This window comes from Ictidomys tridecemlineatus, chromosome 1 (genome assembly GCF_052094955.1).
Source record: "Ictidomys tridecemlineatus isolate mIctTri1 chromosome 1, mIctTri1.hap1, whole genome shotgun sequence".
NCBI classification, from domain to species: domain Eukaryota; kingdom Metazoa; phylum Chordata; class Mammalia; order Rodentia; family Sciuridae; genus Ictidomys; species Ictidomys tridecemlineatus.
In genome coordinates, this window is record NC_135477.1 from 245962600 (window position 1) to 245985294 (window position 22695).

Below are 22695 nucleotides of genomic sequence, written 5' to 3' on the forward strand. Positions count from 1 at the left end.
CAGCCCTTGGAAACTACCAGTTTTCTTTCTTCTCTGTGGATTTACATATTCTGGATATTGCATATAAGTGGAATCATACAATCTGTAACCTTTTGTGACTGGCTTCCTACACTTAGCATGTTTTTGAATTCCATCTAATTTGAATTCCATCTAATTTATTCCTTTTCCTTCTTATGAATGAGAGTCCTTTGTATGGACATGACCCAGTTTATTCATTCATCCATCCACTGATGCACCTTTGATTGATTTCTACCTTTTGGCTGTTATTAATGATGCTACTACAAACATCCACAGACAAGTATTTGTTTGAATCCTTACTTTTAATTCTTTGGAATATAGTCCTAAGATTGGAATTGCTGAATCATACTATAATTCTCTTTTAATTTTCTGAAGAGCTGGCAAAAAGCTTTCCCATAATGATGAGCCATTTTACATTCCCATCAGCAATGTACAAGGGTTGCAAGTTTCTCCATATTTTCTGCCAACAATTGTTATTTCCACTTTCTTCTTCTTCAAACCATTCTGTGGGTGTGAAATGGTATTTCCCTGTGGTTTTGATCTACATTGCCTTCATGACTAATGATGCTGAGCATATTTTCATGAGCTTGTTGGCAATTTGTGTATCTTCTTTGGAGAACTGACCATTCATGTCTTATGCCCATTTTTGAACTGAATTCTTAATCTTTTTGTTGCTGATTTCTAAGGGTTGTTTATATTATATAGATGCTAGAACCTAAGCAAATATGTTATTTGCAATTATTTTCTCCCATGTGTAAGTCACCCCTTTACTTTCTTGATAATGCCCTTCGATGCACAATTTTTTTTTTAAATTTGAAGGTAGGTCAATTTATATGCTTTTCTTCTGTTGTTCGTGCTTTTAATATCACTTCTAGGACTCACTGCCAAATCCAGGATTGCGGAGTCCACCTTGAGCACTCCCACCCTCCCCATCTCCTCACCTTTACAAAATGTCGCAAGGGATGGGTTACTTTCTGTGAAAGTAGCTGTTGATGGCTAGTGTCCTTCGTTTTATGGTTATTCTTATTAATTTTACTTCCCTAGAATCTCTTGTCTGGAGTTTTCTTCCACATTCTGGTGGTAATTCCTTGTCTGGATCTGAAGCTTTGTGCCAAGTGGACCAGTCGATGAAGGAGCTTCCTTCTTGTCTCAGCTCCTCAGCTTATCTGGCTCCATCCAGAGCCCTATCCTGTCATCTGTTTCCTGAGTGTGGGAGTGTGGCAGGACATTGGTGGAGCCATGAAGTGTCCCTCTCAGACATCCCAAGCCCTGAGACCTTTGATTGGACAAATTTTTCCTGTCTTGACTGTTGGGGGACAGTAGAGCAAAGGGCAGCACAGTTTTCGGCATTAAACTGACCACGGTTTAAATTCCATATAATTTTTTTAAAGTTGTTCAACCTCATGGAGCTTCAGTTTTCTTAGTATTGTCAGCTGGGTGCAGGGGCACATGCCAGTAATCCGAGTGACTTGGGAGGCTGAGGCAAGAGGATCACAAGTTCAAGGCCAGCCTGCATGACTTAGCAAAACCCTGTCTCAAAAAAAAAATAAATAAATAAATAAAAAGTGCTGGAGGTGTAATTCAATTACCAGTACCTCAAAACAAAAACAAAATTTTAAAAAAGTTCCTGCCTTACAGTTTTACAGTATTACATGAGACCACATAATATAAAGCAGTAGCGCTCTGCCTGGCAAATAGTACATGTTCAATCGTGTTGTTATGTTTGCTTTCCAGTTTTTTTTTTTTAAAAAGCATATCACAAAAATTTGGGGACTCTCTTCAGTATTGGAGATAGTGTCCATTTTTGTTGTACAAAGAGACACTCTCCTCAGTTTTTTTTTTTAAGGGAGCGGATGCTGAGAATTAAACCCAGAGCCTTCCTCATGCTGAGCACATACTCAGCCTCTGAGCTATCCCCTCCCAGTCCCTCTCTTGCCTTTTAAACTATATGCCAGAGGCGTTTCATTCCACTAGAGCAAATTCTTAAGGTTCTAGAAAAATGAATGCCTAGCAGGTGGTACCTGTTATACATCGGTGATTAGACACCAGCTGATTTTGATCTTTTCAATTCCTTCCCACCATTCCCAGCTTACCTCAGATCCTTTCAGTCCAACAATGGAAATAGTTGAACCAGCAACACACAATTCTTTCCAAATCTATATGGCATGCCCTCCTCCTGAGTGGAAAGCCATGTTTTGCTGCTCTAAGAATGAGCAGCAACTTAACTCACTCAGGGCACATCTTCTCTCTGCTACCAGAGTGGTCACTGGCAGTGGTGCCAATAATGGTTTAAAGACAGTCAGTTTGAGAACTATTGGGCCGCTTCCCAAGATTAATGACCTCCAAAAATCCATTCAAATTTGATTTTTTTTTTAAATTCTATGCTGGGGATCAAACCCAGGGCCTCACAAATAGTAGGCAAGCACTATACCACTAGGTTATATCCCCAGGCCTAAATTTCCTACTTTTTTTTTTTTTACAAACTCTATCATACCACCAACTACCCTAAACTATAGTGTCTAATCTTTCATGTGAATTTGTCTTTTCTTTCCACCTAAGTTCTTCCTGTAAGCTAGGAACCATATCATAAGTATTTTGTTTCATACCAAGTGCCTCATATACTGCTGGTCTCATCCAAAGAGTTCAGTAAATTCTTTCTAGAGGGCTTTTAAGTTCAATACACCAAAATGCAAGGGTCCATGTCTAGAGATAGGCTATGCATCCACTTTATAGCTTTTTTGTAAACATTTTAATTCTGGAAATATGAAGTTTATAGCAACATATTCTCTTTCTTTATTTAGCCCTGTTATGAATTTCAAACCAATTTGATTGTCCAATTTAGATTCTCTTGTTTTGTCTGTTTACTAGTTTATTAACTTGCTGTGTACAGCTAAGCAAGTAATTTCATTCGTCGAAATCTTAATTTCTTCCTCTGCTAAGTGGTTTCTAAATTTCTTCCCAACTTTCCAAGGTACTTGATTCTAGGATGCGCAAGTGAGGAATATTTTTCAAGACCAAACAATGGTGATATGGAACAGTTTAACTATCTATGATTATTCACCATGCTGCTGTTAAATGTCATTTTGTACCTTTCTTTGTACTTTCAGTCTTGGCTGAATATTTATCATTGACTCCTGAATCACTTAAAGTCTTCACCAATTCTGCATGTCAGTGTTTGCAGTTACAATGGAATGTCCACGGACTTCCTTATCATCAGGAATTGAAAATGGTATTTCAGATGGAGATCAGTAGAATTAGACCATCCAATGTCATCTGGGTGGTAAGTATTTTTCTTGGGGGCTCAATATTTTTAATATCCTTCCATGATTTATCCTTATAACATCTACAAAGTCTGCAAACACAATAACAGCTCCAAACAGTTTTTCTAAACAGTTGCATTTCTGTGTTTTTGGTTCAGAGAATATCCAGGACGAAGTAACAATGGCCACTTTGGTTTGATGGGATGTTTTATGAAAACAGATTATTTTCCCAGTTCTGTTCTTTCCTGTAAGAAGGCTATTAGGCCCATTCTTGTGAGTACTAGATTCCTAAGATCCACGAAGATCATTCATCTCTCTTCCATTTTTTCTTCTCTGTCCACCACAGATTTTCATGAATGTTTTATTTTGGTAACATTTTTCTTGCCAGCGTGGCTTCCTGTCACTTTCGTTGCTTATACCATGTTGAAATGCAAGGAAAAGTAAGTAGCAGTGCTTCATGTTCGAGCCAGCAAAGAGGTTCTCCATGGGCCCAGTTGGAAAATAACTTAGTGTTCTTTGTCTCCTTCCGTGTGGATTTTCTACCAAAAAATTAAGTTAAGAAAATCTTAATTTCACTCCTTTTCTCTTTGGATTATTTGGAGTAGATTTTCACTCATCGTGGTTCAAATTAGGGTCATGTCTGTTGTGCCTGACACTTCTAGTGCCTTGAGACACATGGGTGGTTTCTTCCCACTCCCATTTCTGCACTGGGAAACCTTAATAACAGAAGGGTCTGCTATTATCATGGGAGGTTTAAGGACAGTGGGATGTTCTCTTGTTGAAGCAACCTGAGATCTTCCCTGGAAGCACAAGACTGCTTGGGACCTTCCTTAGTCCAGTAGAGGTCCACCTTCTCTCAGGCAGAGGAAACCTTGGGTGCAGGGATCCAGGATGTTAGTTCCTTTAATATAAGCCCAGAGGTTACCACTGCTTCAGCTGCTTTCTTTCTCCATTATTGTATTTGACATCCAAGCAAGTAGCTTATGATCAGTAAAATCCACAAGGGACTCATACCACGTCTATAACCGACCACTCCAAAGTCAATTACCTCCAATGAGAGTTGTGTAGTGTGCTGATTTAAACAATGGTAATGCTGTGTAGCTGTCCACTTCCACCATCAGCAAGGGTCTTATTTAGGCTAAAAATGGTCCAAGAAAAAGAAATCTAGGGGGAGTCCTGGAGGAATTTTTAAAAACTAGCCCTTATTGCTATTAACAATAATAACATTAACCCTAAAGCAAGCGTATCTTATGCTGTACTTTTCTAAAGGACAGTTCCTATCTGTTGTCATGTCAGTTGTAGTGTCAGCCAACTGGATCCCCCCCTTTTCCCCCACAGCAGTTTTTCATGTCTGTTTTCACATTAGATTCATGCCGTAGTCTCTTTGCAAGGTAGGAGCAGCTTGTGGAACCAACTTCTCTAACTTATTAGGGTTCAAGATCTTTAAGAGTCAAGATTTTCCTGGTCTGTTGTGTGGTTCTCACAACACCCAGCCCAGCCTGATGACCACAGAGGAGAAAGTCACAGTCCAGAGAGATTTGCTGTGTTCCTCAAGGTGACAGAGACAGGGTGGTATCCTCCTGTGTCTACCCAACAGGGAGCGCAGCCACATCCCGGGGCCATCAGTGGATAACAGAATAGATGTGGCCATGAGAAGCTTTTGTCTGACTCTCTCATGCCTCAAGTTGAGGTAAGACATAGGATCCTTCCTCAGTTACAGAAGAGGAAGAAAGCCAACCGAGCGAGAGAGGCTGCCTCCGTGTGGACAGTATTCTCCTCCCCTTACGGCAGATTCCACAACGCGGGCCTGACAGAGCACCCTCACTCATGCTGAGAGGAGCACTGTTTCAGATCACGGTGTTCCCAGATGAGACAGAAGAAAGGCCTCTTGATCCAGGTGCTAGAGCAGGACCAGGGCCACCTCCTGGACAGTGCTGGCCATGCAGAGCCCTGCTGGCAGACTCACACATCACCCTGCCCTGGGCCAATGTTCTGCCCTTCCCTTGCAGCCAGTTGCCATGTGATTTTGTCAACAGCAGGAATAGGCAGAGTGACAGCTTACGCTTGGAAGGAGGCCCAGAGTGTGAGTCAGGGATAGAGCTCATGCTTCAGCAATGAATCAGGGACCTCAGTTAGACTTCTGTGTCAATGTGTGTCTACCCATTACTAATGGTACCCAGTGCCAAATTCAACTTGCCCCCTTCAATGAATAAAAGTGGCCCAAAGGCAGGTCATTATACCCAGTCTGCCCAGTTGTCCAGTCTGGTCTTCAACTTGTGATCCTCCTGCCTCAGCCTCTCAAGTCACTGGGAATTCACACATGCATCACCACATCCAGCCATCATATTTTTTACAAATCACTGCGTTGGGGCTGGGGATATAGGTCAGTGGTGGAACGCTTGCCTGGCATGTGTTTGATTCTCGGAACTGTGTTTGATTCCCAGCACTGCATATAAATAAATCAAATAAAGGTTCTTGACAATTTAAAAAAAAATCACTGAATTTCCATATCCAAGGATTGTTTTATCCTTTACTTACAAGTCTATAAAGACCACAAAGCACAAGTTGAGATGACAAACAATCCACACAAAGTCTCTTGGAGAAACACAACACTGAAAATTAATGATGTAACTAAATCACTCATTACACCGTATTTATAAACTCTGGGTCCAGGTAGAGCATTGTGCAAGGTGGAGCATATCGGTGCTGAGCATGCCAGCAGAGAAAAGGGGATGCACATACAAATAGGCTGTTGTAAATGTGGGGTGTGCATGCAGGTCATTGACAGGCACCATGGGATTGGGGTTGACCTCCTGCAACTTGGATGTAGCGTTGTTTGAGCCAAAATATGAAATAGATCTGGAAGTCATTTAGTGGGGAATGTGGAGAAAGACTCTCTGGGAAAAGCTGATGGGTGGGATCAGGGGCCTTAAAGTGGGATGGTGGCTGGAGAACTGCCAGGCCTGGGTTCAGGGTGCTGTGTGGGAGCTCTGACCATGTGGGGACAGGCCGGGGCAGGTGGGACTGGGGCCTCACTGCACAGAACCATGGGAGACACTCAGGTTTTGCTTCTTATCCAAGAGCAATAAAAATAAGGGCAGTGGCAGATCTGATTTGAGTTTTTTAAAAGCCCACTCAACCGCACAGTGGAGAACAACTAGGAGAACAGGAGAAGCAGGGGAAGTAGCTGGGAGGAGTGGGCTTCAGGGCTGGGCCAGAGACAAGAGAAGGGGCTGAATTTGAGGGAGTTGCAAGAGGTAAAATCCAGTCTGTGACTTGTTGACACTTAAAGGACTATTGTTATCATTAACATAATTCTTTAAAGTTCTTTTCTTTCTTCCTTTTTCTCTCTCTCTCTTTCTTCCTGTATTTGCTTGTATATTAAAAATGTGTCTTATGATCTAAGAATAAAATCATTCAATAAGGTGAAATAAGCATTTAAAAAATTACAGTTTGTTACAGAGTAAAAAAGGAAGAATACAATTCAGTGCCACTGAGTGGGCCAGGGTGTTTTGATTCCAGATAAAGTCCCAGAGAAAGATTCCAGAGAAAGTCCCAGCTGCTGCCTCCAGGTGGTTGTGAAATGCAGGTCACCCAGCCTGTCCATTGAGACTTATTTTCCTTTAGATATGTGGGTGTAGATGCAGATTCAGGTTCCTCAAGGAAGTGCAAAGTATGTATTGCTTCTATTCCCAGCTGTGGGAGCAGAAAGCAGAAGTCATGAGAGAGGTACACTGAGAAGAACGAGTGCTTAACGCTATGGGGGACACAAACAATAAGGAAGCATAGTCCCTGCTGTTTCAGGACCATCCTAGAGTCACCAATCAATACCAAGACCTAAACATCATATTCTTGAGAGCTTCAAGGAGGTGGAGGTTGGAGGAATTAAGAAGAAAAAGCAATAAAGGCTTCATGGGGGATCGGGGGTGTAACCCAGTAGTAGAGTGCTTGCTTAGCATGAGCAAGGCTCTGGGTTCCATGCCCAGCACCATTGGATAAAGAAAATCTCATCAAGGAGATAGGGCATGACCTGGAAGTCAAGAATGATACTGGTTCCTAATGCAGAGGGAAGTAGGGTAAACTAATCCAGAAACACTGCATGAACAAAGAGCAAGCAACGAAGTGTCAAGGAACAAAGCATATCCCAGATATGTTGGAATATGGTTCCAGAGAGAAGATTCTTGAGAGAGAGAGAGAGAGAGAGAGAGAGAGAGAGAGAGAGAGAGAGATTGGTGGATCCTGTTTGTAGACGACCTTGAATGACAGGATAAGATATAATGGAGCCATTGGAGCTCTTGAACTTGAGAATAGAGACGCCAATGTCTTGGAAAGATTAAGATCAGAGGCTGTGTGCCAAAAGGCCAAGTTAGAGTTCAACCTGGACAAGCTTCTCAAAGAACAGTGTAAGACATTCTATGTGATTGACATCTCTAGGAACAAAGATTCTGACAGATGAAGTTCATCTTGGGGTTATTGGTCCACACATCCACCATATCTGAAAAGACAGAGAAAATCAAGGGTGACATGGAGAGCTATCTGTTGACTTCTGGAGACAATGAAACTTCCAGCGTGCCATGAAGGACTGTTCTTTCTACTGAGATTTGGCCAATATAATCTAATCCTGGCTAAAAATGGATACTTAAAAACAACTCAATGACAAAAAATGACTCAATTCTCTAGTTTTCAGGAATCTTCTTTGCAGGTTCTCTAACTGGCTCTAAGAACCTTCTGTCACTGATCTTCTCCCCAAGACTTGAATGACTTCTCTTTCCTCTCCCCTGGTCCCCTGGAGTTGGAAAGCCATAGGAACTGAGAGCTGAGTTTTCAAGAGGCAGGAGGCCAGTTTCCCACTGCTGAAGTGTCAGAGTCAGGGAGATTGACGGATTGGGGATAGACTTTATTTGCACATGTGGTGGAGTTGTAATGGGGTATAAGTTTGTGCTTTGGGGTAAGTCAAGTTGAGCTCTTTTTTTCAGAACAGGATGGCTGTATGATTCCAAATATTTCCTTTACTTTCAGGGGAATTATAGCACCACAGTGAAGCGGGACCAAGTTCTGCACTGGAGCTGGGAATCCGAACTCCCTTTGGAATGTGCAACACATTTTGTAAGAATACAGAGTATGGTGGACGATGCCAAGTTCCCCAAACTGAGTATCTGGAGCAACTGGAGCTCATGGGAGGAAGTTCATGGTAAGAAGTGAGGTGGTTTCTGAGCTGGGCATAGTGGCGCATGCCTGTAATCCCAGAGGCTTGGGAGGCTCAGGCCATAGGATCATGAGTTCAAAGTCAGCTTCAGCAATGGTAGTCAGTAAGCAACTCAGTGAGACCCAAAATACAAAATAGGGCTAGGGAAATGGCTCAGTTGTCAAGTGCCCCTGATTCAATCCCTGGAACCAAAAAAATAAAAATAAAAAATAAAGCTAAAGCAACATCAACAAAAATCTCAGATATCTGTCTCTCCACAGCAAACTTTATAACCTTACTTTTAGTTCTAATATAAGCCAATCTTCCCACCCCGTTGTTTTAAGGTAGCAAGAATAGCATGAGGTAAGATGCAGATACACTCGACTCTGGGCCTCCCACATGGCTGCTCTCTATAGAGCTATTACGTTCACTTAAAAATGGCAATAATACAGGAGTTGGCAGTGGCACTGGTAATGGTGCCATCTTTGGCAATAAAGGGAACAATGGTGGTTTTAGTGTGACAATAGGAGCCATGGTGAAAGCATTGCCTTATATGAACCAAAGGATATTGGTTTGGTGTAGAAATTTAGACTTCTGTTTTCCCCAGGAAATGAAAATAGCTCAAGGCGTCTTCTGAAGGTGAGGTAGGAGGGGTTTGTCTCAAGTTCTAAATGAGATTCTAACCAAGCTTTTTTGTCTTGCAGTTCAAGATTATCCTGGACCAAGTACATTGTTAGTATTTCCTAAAAATAAACTGGTAGAAGAAGGCTCCAGTATCACGATCTGTTATATTTCTGGGATTAATCACAATAACATAACCTGCTACTTGCATAATGAACTGATTCATGGAGAACAACTTGACCCAAAGGCTTCTGCATTCAAGTTGAATAATGTTTCTTTTTTTAAGAGATCAGGGACAAATTTCTTTTGTAAAGTGAACCAAACAGACATTCAAAATGGCACCACTTTCTTTGTGTCAAGTAAGTGTACAAATTTTGTTTCCCCCTCTTCTCATTTTCTGTGGAGTGCACTGACTCTCCTTTACCAGAAGACAAGTAAACATTTCCGTAAATGATCTTAGTTTCCTTTTGTTTCCCAAGACTTCTAGGAGAGATTCTGAATATGGAATTCCAAAGCAATGTTTCCAGGATTTCCTGTTGTTTCCTTGCCCATATAAACAACTTTATTCCTAGAAACTGACAGGCCTAAAAGAGAGAAAGCTCAGGTCATGACCTGGGCTACTAAGGAAATAGCCGACTCTGCCTCAGCTGGAGTGGAACCACTTATCTCAGGACCATGCAGGGAGGAGGGGGCTGCAGATCATCTGACCACAACAACACAGTCAGGGTGGTGGCCCGGAAGACGTGTGTCCAAATCGTGCCCTGGCTGGGCCTGTGCTCTTGGCCAAGTTTTCTAGCCTTTCTGAGCCAGTATGGGGATGATGGTGGTTGGGGGTTTATGACCATGGGCAGTGCCAGGCCTCAACACACTTGTGGCATATACCAAAATTTTAACAAATGGTGGCCATTCTTGTTCTAAATTGTGGGGAAAGTTGATTCTGTGGGCTATATCAGTAGAGTGGGGACATGTTGACATTTCTGCAGGTCTCTGTGTGCCCACTCAGTGGCCTCCTGTGCTTGGTCTTAAGTGCCTCATTTCCTTGGACTGTAGGACAATATCTGTGACAGCTCTCTTCCTCCCTCTATTGTCAAAGTGGATAATTCCAGTCTCTTGGGATTATCTGTGTGCCTTAATGTGGACACTGCGGACAGCAGTGGCTCCAGCATCCAAGAGGTGCTTTGCCATTTCTTGGGACTCTCAGCTCCCAGCTGTTGAGTTTATCCAGGTCACAGAGTCTGACTTACTAGCATCTTCTGGGCTTTCTGTAAGTCACATCACCCAAAATGAAACACCAAACAGGCACTGGGAACACATCCTCTCAAATGGACATGGTGCCGACCTCTTGCATAACACTGACCACCCATTCCCATGATACTCCAGAAAAATCACCGAAGAGGGGGCTTCGGAATGATGAGGTGCCTGTGATGTGACTTTATTGGGCTATTGATATGTGGACTTCCACTCTGAGTTTTCTTCATTGTTCTGGGTAACCCTATGGCTTCAGATCCCGACCAGAGCTTTCCGTTTAATCTGTCTTTCAATAAAAGTGTTTCATTCGGTCTTTCATCTGTTTATTTTCTTTGTTCGGGTAGAAGTACTTGAGGAACCCAAGAACTTTTCTTGTGAAACTCAGGACTTCGAGACCTTGAAATGCACTTGGTATCCTGGGGTGGACACTGGCTTGGATTGGAATATACAACATTCCCAAAGCTACACTTTATTTGAATCGTAAGTTAGCTCTAGTTGTATTGACAGATTCTTCCTTGTTTGTGATGTAGGTGGCAACAAGCTACACTTAGATGTTATATACAAAATGTTAGAAAATTGATACAAATGTTTCCAAATTACCTGCCAGGGTCAGGAGAAAAATCTTTAAGTGATCACAGGTGTATTGTACTCTCTACCTGAGGGGTTTCTTTTTCTTCAAAAATATGTACCATAGAAATAAGAAAAATAGTTCATACTATATCATTATGTGAAAGTAATCTCATCTGATGATCTGTCTCTATCTCATTTTCCAACTTTTTAAGACTACTTAAATTTAATTGAGTTGTGCACGGTAGTGCACACCTATAACCCCAGCTACTCTGGAAGCCAAGGCAAGAGGATAAAAAAATGTAGCTCAGTGGCAGAGCATCTCTGGCTTAAATCACCAGTAGCACACACACAAAGCTGATTGATGTTCTCCCCTCTGAATGAATCAGCAATTCATTAATACATTTAATCAAATATAGCAAATACATAGAAACGGTGTTTTCATTACTGGTATCTTAGTGATGGATCAATGCCAATATGTGGAATATTGTTTGAAAGTCACTCCCAAGGGACAGGGAGAGACATCTGCTTTGACAAAGGAGTAAACCCTTTAATTGTTGTTTTGTTTTGTTTTGAAGATTTTCTGGGAAAAAACAAAGTTGCAAACACAAAGACTCGTGCGATTGGAAAATAACTCAAGATTCACAAGAAATGTATAATTTCACGCTCACAGCAGCAAATAACTTAAGGAAGAGAAGTGTTAATATTATTTTTAACCTGAGTCATCGAGGTGAGAACAGATTTGTTACAGCAACTGTGGTCACCAATATACCTGATATACTGTATGATCGAGTAAATGTGATGTAGGATTTTTGCCTAATTCACAGTCTAAGTGAAAGTCATAATTTTCTACCTGCTGCTCATGCCACACTTACCCTTGAAGATGCATGCAGCCCTATTAATTGTTTATTTGGATAATGTTTTAAGCACCTAGTAGCTTACTAACCAACTTAAAAACCAGGACTCTGACATGAACTTATTTCGTGATCTATTTCACTGCCTCCCTAGCGGTCTCCTTCCACCAAGATTATTTTTTGTTTAAATTGTGTATAAGTGTGTTTGTGTGTATTCTTATTTTTTATTTAATTCTAAAAATAATTCAATTTTGTTTGGTTTTAATGTTTATAAAGGATGTCAATCTGTGTGTAAGAATCTAGTAACTGCTTTTTATAGAATATTAAATGGCTAAGATTTGCTCATATTGTTGAGTGTTGCTAGTCCATCCGTTTACTACAATATAGCATTTCATGTAAATATACAATATTTTATTCACTTATTTCTTTGGACAGATTTCAAGTTGTCTCCAGGTTTTTACTTTTGAGTACCATTTTAGTTAATGAGCATTTAACACACACGTGTTTTAGTATACATATGCAATTGTTTTTCTTGAGTAATGTACCTAAGGATAGAATTGGCAGAGGTATAGAGTATCTGAATGTTCACCTTATATGAGATAATATCAAATTATTTCCAAAGAAATTGTCCCAGTGGAACCGTCTTAGGGATGCACATATCTCTTCACATTGGTTATTCTTGCTTTTCATTTTTGCCAACTGAATGGGTATAAAATAGTAGTGATGATGGTTTCAATCTACACATTCTTAGGGCTGAGTATCTCTTCCTATGTTTTGAACACATCTGCTTTCTCTTTTATAAAAATATTTATTCATGCTGTTTGTTACTTTTCTATACATTGTTTATGCTTTAATTGGCAAGTTAATCTGTATATTCTTGATGCTGATGCTTTTTGTTCCTATATATTACTAATATCTTCTCCAGTTTGTACCTTTTCAATATCTTATACATGCCTATTGATAGATAAAAGCTCTCAATTTTCACATAATTATCTCAAAATATTTTAAAGAAATCCTTTCCTGTCCTTTGATCAGAAGTCTAGTCACCTATAATGCTTTACTAAGAATTTTAAAATTGTTTTTTAAATTAAATCCCTGATTTTTTTCAATTAAATCCATGTGGAACTGATTTTTGTATATTAAATAAGGTAGAGATATAACATTGAATTTCTTAAGTTTCAGATGAGTCTCAACTTAAGGTAAATTCCTTCCCTCTTCTTGGCCAAATATATCCTCATGATTCTTGGTGCTGTATTCTTCTATATAAATCTGAGAATTGATACATCAAAGTCTATAAAAACCCTGTTGATTTTTTTTCATTAGTTTTATGATTAACTTACAAATGTAACCTGGATCACTCTCTTTATGTTATTACATCTTCCTATGCATGGAGATGGTATAGTTTTACATTTATTTTGGCCTTTGTTAATGTCTGTACATAAGGTTTAAAAATCTTCCCCCAAATTACATCCTGCATGGTTTTTGTGCTATGACCATGAAAACAATTTCTGAAAACAATTTAAACCGTTTTAAACATTTAATCTCCTCATTTTCTTTCCTATAATTTTGATTTTTTTTAAATTGGGAAACCCCTCCATTTTTAAAAAATAGTTGTTTATTTTCTTTAAAATCCAGTAATTTTACTCTACTCTATCTCCCCCATCAAAGCATCATAGATATTACATATTAGATCCATCTCTCTTCTAACCTTTACTGAATCTTCTTGGTCTATAAGTAACTATGTATTCTTAATGTTCCACCACCAGTTCTTATGCAAATGCTCATCTATTCAGTTTGGTTATTTGAAGTTCATGCTTGTGGGAGCAAGAGTCCATTGAATTTTTGAATGTCAGTCAAAGTTTGACTCTGGTCTTTGTATGTAAAAGTCAGTTTGAGTGAAGACAAAATCCTTTAGCTTGCATTTTCTCCCTTGAGTGTCATAAACTGCACTTCTCCATTTTCTCCTGCCTTATAGCAATGCAGACAAAGGCCGCATGGTCATGGCAATCTGTCTATTTTCCATTAGAAGCAAGTGATCTTGTTACCTAAATACCCAAAGGATTTTTTTTTTCTCTTTAAAATTCAGTAATTTCATTATGGTTTGTCTTGATGTTGGCTATTCTAGGTTGATATTTTTGGTAACATGATATGTTCCTTCTGTGCGTAGCTACAAATACGTTGAAAGTATTTGAATTATAGGGTTTTGTTGTTTTTGTTGTTGTTTTGTGTTTGCTGAACTATCTACCATGTTGACAGGCAATAAACGTCAGGCAAAGGGTAAAGGACAGACCCTAGTCAGTCAGTTTCCTTCTTTTGGTTTTCTTTCTCAGAAATTGCTAGCTTCCACTTATTAGGTCTTCTTTTCAATCTTCAGTATGTGCCACTCTCTCTTGAATTATTTTTTATCTCTTCATTTAATTTAGATTATTAAAAGTTGTCTTCTTTTACCTTCTCTCTACTCAAAGGAACGATTGGTTGTGTTCATTTGCTCTTGGGCCTTCTCCCAGTTTAGTTTTCGTTTCTAATTCATTTTTAAAATTTTTGTATTTATTTCTTTTTTGAGTTGTCCCTCGGTTATGACTTTTCTAAATCTGAGTTATATTGTTCTTTAAAATATTGCATCACTTTTTCCAAGTCTTTTGGTCTGTTTTGAAATAGTCTGTTATCTCACTGGCTCTTGCATTACCCATGGTTACATCCTCTTTTCCTTACAAGGTGGGGTTTGCTCTCATTTCCCAATCTGCTAGAAGTTTAAGTATTTGGGCTTTTTTCCCCAAAAAACAAACAAACAAATTTGGCTTTAAAATATTCTTTTAATTGTATCTTTCTTTGCTAATTGAATTTCTTTTTTCTTTTTTCTTTTTTTTTTAGAGAGAGAGAGAATTTTTTTAATATTTATTTTTTAGTTTTCGGTGGGCACAACATCTTTATTTTATTTTTATGTGGTACTGAGGATCAAACCCAGCGCCCTGCACCTGCGAGGTGAGCACGCTACCGCTTGAGCCACATTCCCAGCCCAGCTAATTGAATTTCTGCTTTTATTTTCATTATCTGTTTTATTTTGCTTCCTTGGATTTATTCTGATGTTCTTTTTATTTTCGTAAGTTGGATACTGGTTCACAAATACAATGCTTAAAGACATAAATCTCCATTGAAATATAAATTTTATCGTCTAAAATAATCCAGTAAATGTTGGCACTGAAATTCCTTTATTATAATGAGCTATATTTGATACGGTCTATAATCCATGAATTATGTGTTTTAAATTTTACTAATAGAAGAATGTTTGTCTCTTCATTATTAATTTCTAACAGATTTCACTGTAGTCAGTAAAGCTGTCTATGTAATGCAGGTTCATTGAACTGTTGAGCCTTGTTTTGTGGTCTTATACCTTGCCGTCAGCATTTGGTCTGTGGATTGAAGTGTCTGTCACCTGGGATCTTTGTGGAAGTGCAGAATTTCAGGCATCAATCTAGCATGCATGAATTGTAATTATTCTGTGGATCTATGAGATGTGTTAGTTGGGTTGTTCAGATCTTTTATATCCTTGAGTTTTGCTAATCAGTCTACCAATGATTGGGAAGTATTTACTAAAATTACCCACTGTTTATAGAATCATTTCTCCTTATAATAACGGTAAATTTTGTCTTAAGAATTTTGAGGATATTATCAAACTTATATTTTAAAATTGCTATACCATTTATATGAGACTTCCTATATCTTTAAAAAATATTTATGTTGCTTATTTAAAGTTCTCAGTCTATTTGTTCTAATGCCACTTGTCATGGTTTAGATCTGGAATGTCCCTAAAAGTCTCATATTTTGAAGGTATGGTCCCCAAAGAAGCAATGATCAGAGGTGAGGCTTTTAGGAATAGATCATGAGGGTTTTAACCTCCCTCAGTGGATTAATCCACTTGATGGATTAATAATTTGAATGGACCTCTGGGAGGTGGTGGAAACTATAGACAGGTAGAGCGTGTCTGGAGGAAAGAAGTCACTAGGGTCATGACCTTGGGGACTCTATCATCTCTCTGGATGCTCACCAACCCCTTCCCTTGGGGACTATCTTCCCTCTGGATGCTCACCAACCCTCTCCTTCCTAGCTGTCATGATTTGAACCACTTTTCTCTGCCATGTCCTTCTGCCACCATGTTCTGCCTCACTTCAGGTTCAAAGCAATGGAGCCAGCCCACGATGGACTAAAGCCTCTGTAACCAGGAGCCAAAATGGACTTTCATCCCTTACGTTTTTTATATCAAGTATTTTAATCACAGTGATGAAAAGCTGACTAACACTGTTGACTGTAGATCAGTTGGTTGTATTCCTGTTGCACAGATCTCTCGTTATTTTGGCATGTGAGCCTGACTTCTCCTACAAGTGGTGTCCAACAACTTGGACTTCTCCTACAAGTGGATGCCATGTTGTCAGGGCATACTTATCAGGGGAAGATGTAATAGCCTGGGCCAAGTCTTGTGGGCAGGTGATGAGCTGAGGATCAGGAGATAGAGGCCCTAGGAAACCAGAATTAAGCATTCCTCCCTGCACCAGACAGCCCTTCAGCTCAGGGTTTCATGCTCATCCCTCGAGTAGCAGCATCAGGAGGTTAGATGGCAATCCACCAGCCTGGGGGTTCAGGGAAGAGGAGGGGGGAAGAGACTCCGCAGATCCCTTGGCTCCATGGGTTTCCCTGGGCTGCTTTCAGTGTTCCTGCCTCCCCTAACCTTACTCCTAGGGATTCCTGCTCCAGTGGTCTGAGTTTCTGCCAGTGTGTGTGGGGGGGAGGGTGTACAGAATTCCTTAGTTTTCTCTGAATCTTCATCCAGTGTTTGGGGGAGGGAGCCATCATCCTGTCCTGGTTCAGTAATTCATTAGTAGGTCTTCTTTCCTTATCTCCCTTGTCATCTTCTGTCCAACTATTATAGGTTGGCATTTGTAGTGGCCAGACAGGATCTCTATTTGATATCATACCTGAAGGCTTTCAACTAAGGCAGAATCATCATAGCAACAATTTTGCTATGCTCTCTTAACTAGAATAAAAAACTGACTTTTTATTGAAGATCCCAAATCAGGTTGTCTTTTTAGGTAGAGATGCCCAAATCCTGTTTTTTTTTTTTTCTTTCCTCTCTAGTTCCCGCTTCTCTTCAGAGGCTTAGCCTTCTCTGCCAGACACCAATATCTGCAGTACCTCAAGTCTTGCCCATATGCTTTTTCTCTTACCTAGTGGATGATCTAACATGCTTGTGGCTTTAGTAACTTCTTGTACACAGATGAAGTTCTCTGTCATGATCTGAACCAATGTAATTCTGCATATCTGAGTATATTCCTGACACTTCAAACATGCCTTATACCCTAAGTTTAAAAACTGAACTCATGCTATTGCTTCCTTCTCATACTTGGTTCTATTCTAGCATGTTCTATCTCTGTGAATGACGTGGCCTATAATCTGATTTTCTGGAAGTCAATTATGGGAATCATCTTTGAACTTTTCTTTCTTTGACCACTCACATTTACTCCACCTACAATTACTATTTATTTTTTGCCTAAATATGTTTTACACCTACTCGCTTTTTTCCATCTGTACCATTACTCTTCATCCAGTCCACTACCCTGCTCACTTGAACCACAGCTACGGCTTCCTCCCAGGTCTAGAAGTATCTTAATGTTCTTCACACCTTGGCAAACTGGTCACCTCAAAACCGGATTTGATCATGTCACCCCTGCTGCCCCGCTTCAAACTCAATGAGGAATTTTTCTGATGATGAAGACGACATCACTTACTGTGACCTCGATGGCCTTACACAGAGCAGCTTCTACCTTTTCCTTTCCCTCTGCTCTCAATGTGAGGTCACGAGCCTTCTCTCTCCTGCAGGGGTCTCACAATCTCTTCTGATGTAGAATTTTTGTTTTCTTAGGATTTTTTTGGTACTGGGGATTGACCTCTGATATGCTTTACTGCTGAGCTATATCTCCAGTTCTATTTTTTTAAGGGTTTTGCTAAGTTGTTGAGGGTCTCACCAAGTTACTGAGGCTGGCCTCAAAGCTATCTGCCTCAGCCACCCAAGTCACTGGGATTGTAGGCGTTTGCCACTACTCCCAGCCTCATTTTACCTTCTGATCTCTTGCACATCTTGTAGCTCAGCTTATTCACCAGGCCACCTTGCAGTACCAAGGTGACCAAAACTGAGTAAGCTTCCCTAATAAGCTCAAATGCTAATGTATGTTAAGTGGACTGGTGGTCAGAGTGCGTTTGCTTATATAGGAAACCTATAAAAAAGAGAAATACTTTTAAGTATTGATAATTCCTATTGAGAAGATAAAATGCAAATAATGGTGTACAGAAGGCCCAAGATGCTGCTTCTTCAGGATAGTTGGGGGAAACTTCTCTGAAGGAGTGGAGTCCTGAAGGATGAGCAGGAGGGAGCTGTCCAAGGTAAAAGCATTTTATGCGAAATAGAACAGGATTTGAAAAGGTTGTGGAATGGAAAAAGCTTGGGGGTGTTTTGAGGAGCAGTGAGGATGTCCTTATGTCTTTACTCTAAGGGAAAAAGCAAGGAGACTGGAGTGGCAGGCAGTTATGGAACAACAGTTATGGAACTGCATGAGAACTTTGGATTGGAAGGTTTTCATCAGGAGAAAGACATGATGGCATTTATGTGTAGAAAAAAAAAATCCCTCCCACTGGACCATAAGGGTAGGGTGGTGGAAGGAGATGGTTAGGGGCTGTTGCAGTAATGGAGTTGGTGGAAAGAGAGCATCTTTTGAGTACAGTTTAGAATGGAATTGATAGGCTTCTGGAGGGAAATCATGTGGATTGAAAGGGAAAGAGAATTTAGGATGGACTCCTAGGATTTGGGCTTCAACAACCCGGCAAACAAGTTTTGGAAAACACCAGCCCACCACGGTTTTGTTGTGGTGGTTGTGATATCTTGCCACAGAGTCCTTGAGTTTAAACAGAGCACCTCCAGCTTCCTTCCAGGTAGTGGGAGCCAGATCCTCACCTGGTAAGGCACGGTTCCTGTTCTTTGGACAAACATTGTGCCATCAGGAATACTGCTGTAGTTTACCATGGGCAGGATGAGAGGGTGGCTCTGCTCTGAGACACACAAGGAGGAGGGTGGCAGATCCAGTGCTTCCTGGTTACCCACAGTGGCCATAGCTGTGGAGAGCCTGATGAAGTCATTGTTCTTCCAGGCCTCTGCTGCCATGTCCTTGTGGGGAAAGCGGATGGCAGGCTTGCGTCCTATTCCCCTCCCTCCTGGGGTCTTAGGTATTTCTTATCTGGGATTGGACCTGGTTGGTATAGTTGCCCAGTCTGTCTGTCCCTACTACCTCTGGGCAGCCATAGCCCTTGTTGCCTGACCCAGATCTCCTGGCCTCAACCAGTCCAGGGAGAAAGACGGTGTCCTATACAAACCTAGAATGTATGATAATGTCCATACAACTGGAAGGACTCTAACTCCTTAGTACTCCTTGGTCCTATTCTCCACCTGCTTGGGATTCCATGGGAATGGCATATTGGGGAAGTATCACCTCCACATTAGAGTTGGAGGGAAATTGTGGTAGTACTCTGGTGCCTGAACCACAGACCACTCCAGGACATGTGTACTAATGGGATAAAGGAGAAATAATGACTGGGAACTCTGAGATTAGGATTTTGTAGATGTAGCCTAATAGCAGCTGCCTGGTCCACCTCCACCCCTCCATGCTCAGTGTTTCCCAGCATGCACTGCAGAGCCATATTCCCCCCTTTTACTAGAGTGCTTTGTGCCCATATTGCCCTACTCAGATGAAGATGTCATCCAGTAGTAACTGTCTTGATGGATATTTTTTCTTCAGTGTTGTGTGAGTTGGCTTAATGGCTCAATCAGCCTATGGATAACAAATGGAAAGTCTGATGAGGTTGTTTCTTGGTCAGAGTAAAGTCTCAGGGTATCCTAAAAGATGCCATGAGTTCCTCTTAAGGGTCGCGTTGGTACTACCAGGTCCACATAAGCAACACACATTTCTCCCTTCTAGGCAGAAGGTGATTGCCATAGGTTTTGTCCCCACACAGTGGATTCTTTCATCACTCCATTGTATTTTATGGAGCAGATGGTGAGTCTCTTGGCAATGGCCCATGAGGTTGGTGCAAAGGTATCAAGATATGGTGGTGGGGGTGGCCAGTATGGCCATTGCCACTGTGTGAAGGTTGGCTTCTTGGGAAGAACATCCATATCCAGATTCAATCAAAAGATTGCCATTCACTGGCCAAATGGCAGCTACAGCTCACATACGGTTGCTTTTAGATTACAGAGTTATCGGTATACTATGCATAGGCATGGTTTTTGACTTTGGGTTCCACATAGTTATGGGAAGAGCCAAAACAGACCTTACAGGTCACTTGGTCCTGAAAGTTAGTTGTTTACCGCACCCACAGGTCTCTTGAGTTCCCAGTGGGGCTGGATCTTAAATGTTCCAGTTTTACTCTGTTGAACCTGCTCAATGTTATTGGTGGGATTTGCATGTACCCACATGAGAATGCACAGTTTGTGTTTTAGCTCCACAAGTAGCAACTCTGGCTATAAAATGCTAAGTCTCCCAAGAGGATTATCCAACAGCAAGTGAGGTTGGCTCACTCTGCTTGCAGTTTTCTCTTGCTACATTCTATAATCAGGAAGTCTGGAAGTTTGGGACATCTGTGATTCCATCCGACTAGTAGACTCCAAAGGTTTGAAAAGCAATGGCCAGATCCCACCTCACTGAATGGCTTTCCAAACTTCCTATTGCAAAGATCCTATTTGAAGACAATGGCCTTGTTGGTCACCTTGAATAAAGGGAGCAAAAGGACACCCAGGTTGGGTACATGCTGTGTCCATTACTCAAAGAAACCTATTAGCAGCTATTGGGCTTCCTTTTTATTAGTGGGTACAGTCAGGGCTAGCTATTTTTTGCTTGACTGTATCAGATATTTCTTTGGCTGTCAGCCCAGATGGCTTTGGCAATTAACCTCCAATAATCCCTGGTTAGTCTCTAAGCCCAGGAGATCTTTTTGTTCAATGAGACGAGGCTGTTACATGGCGACATTTCTGTTAGGTCCTACATTAACAAAGTACCTACCTCTCTTCTGCTGAGTACCAGTTTCAGAGAGCCACTTGATGGACAACTCCCTTGCCCTGAGCCCAAGGTAAGGCAGAGAGCCTCATGGCAGAAGAGCATGGCAGAGGAGCACAGCTCTGCTCTTGGGGCCAGGAAGCAGAGAGAGAGGGATGGGAAGGGGCTGTGGGGAAGATATACCCTTCCAGGACATACCCCAGTGATCCACCTTCTGTAATCACAGCCCACCAGGCTACAGTTACCACCCACTTATTCCACTCACAATCCAATCTTTTCACCTCTAAATGTTCTTTTATTAATGTAGGAGCTTTGGGGGGATATTTTATATCCAAACCATAACAGATGCCTGAGAGTCCATCTAAATATTTACTACCCAGGCTTTCCAGGGATGAAAGATCACATAAGTGCCTGATAGTCAGGGAATTGTGAATGGGCTTATCTATTCCCATTTTTTTTTCTGTCTCAATCCATGCAACACATGCTTGTGTGTGTGTGTGTGTGTGTGTGTGTGTGTGTGTGTGTGTGCATGTGCGTGTGCTAGAGAGAGAAACTTATGTCCCCCTCAGTATCCTTCTTCTTTCCTCATAAATCATTCAGCTGCCTGACCATCCCTTGCACCACCAGGCTGACATTTCTACCTGGGCCAGGTATGAGAGGGAATGTGGCTCCTCCCACTTAGCCAATAAACCATGTTTCTGACAGACTGTATCCTGCTCACTCTTTGGTTATATACTAGTTATGTGAAGTAGATTTGTTACTTAAAGACAAGCAGAAAAAAAGATAATGAGAGCCTTGGAATTCATGGCTAGTTAGTCCCCGCAGGGCTCAGGAAAGCTGCCTGGGGCAGCTGGAATATCATCTTTTGAGTTTTCTCACTTGCCTTACTGCCTGCAGGACCTCAGAAAGTAGCCCGCCCTGGGTTTTATACCCTGGGGACATATGAACTCACTTATCAGGACATCTTGTTTTTAGAAGGGACTGGAAAAGAGCCCACACTGTTCCAACCAGCACTCCCCCCCCCAGCTTCCTTATCTCAGAATTTTATATTCCCAGAATATTCTTCCCAGAATATTCTAGTTATTCTTGATAATTATAAACAAGAACCGGCAGCATAGGAGGTGGAGTATATGTCAGTCTATGTCTTCTAGAGAACTGATCTTCAACTTACTATTCCACTGTTTCGTGTGAAAATGTAGGACTTCTTATTAATTCCCTCTCAGATGCTGTGTTAGTCAGTTTTTCGTCACTCTGACAAAAATACCTTACAATAACAACTTAGAGGAGGAAAACTTTATTTTGGCTCATGGTTTCAGAGCTATCTATCTACTCCTTCATGCTCTTCTACTATGGCAGGGTATAGTTATCATATGTGTTACACTTACATACAGCGGAAACCCTACCAGACAGTGTTTCACTTTTTGCTTTAACATTCATACATACTTCAAAAAACTTAAGAGAAGAAAATAGTCTTCTATTGTATTTACCCAAATAGCTACAATTTCTGTTGTTATTCCTTCCTATCTGAAGGTGCACGTTTCCCTCTCATACCTTTACCATTCAACCTGAAGCTCTCCATTTAGCATTTCTGCATTCCATTTAGGGCAGTTCTGCTAGGAAAACATTCTTGGTCTTGCTTCTCTGAATCATGTCTATTTGCCTTCTTTCCTGAAGCTGACTGTTTCTGGGTATTGAATTCTAGGCCGAGACTTTTCTTCTGCAATTTAAAGATGTTCCACCATCTTCTGCCCTTCATGGTTTCTCATATAAAATGTGAAATCCCTTGAATGATTCTGTACATAATGTATGTTGTTTATCCAGATGCTTAATTTTTTTCTGTATCTTTGGTT

General features: G+C 40.9%; 1 protein-coding gene across 2 annotated transcripts in view; it reads left to right on the forward strand.

Moving 5' to 3' along the window:
• Osmr (oncostatin M receptor) overlaps nt 1-22695 on the forward strand; it is a 66933-nt gene that overhangs the window by 18285 nt on the left and 25953 nt on the right. For both annotated transcript variants that reach the window (XM_040272705.2, XM_005325620.5), the window contains exons 3-7: nt 3126-3298; nt 8298-8469; nt 9168-9443; nt 10677-10812; nt 11478-11629. In XM_040272705.2, the coding sequence (XP_040128639.2) occupies nt 3126-3298; nt 8298-8469; nt 9168-9443; nt 10677-10812; nt 11478-11629 (909 nt within the window). The remainder of the gene's footprint in view (nt 1-3125; nt 3299-8297; nt 8470-9167; nt 9444-10676; nt 10813-11477; nt 11630-22695) is intronic.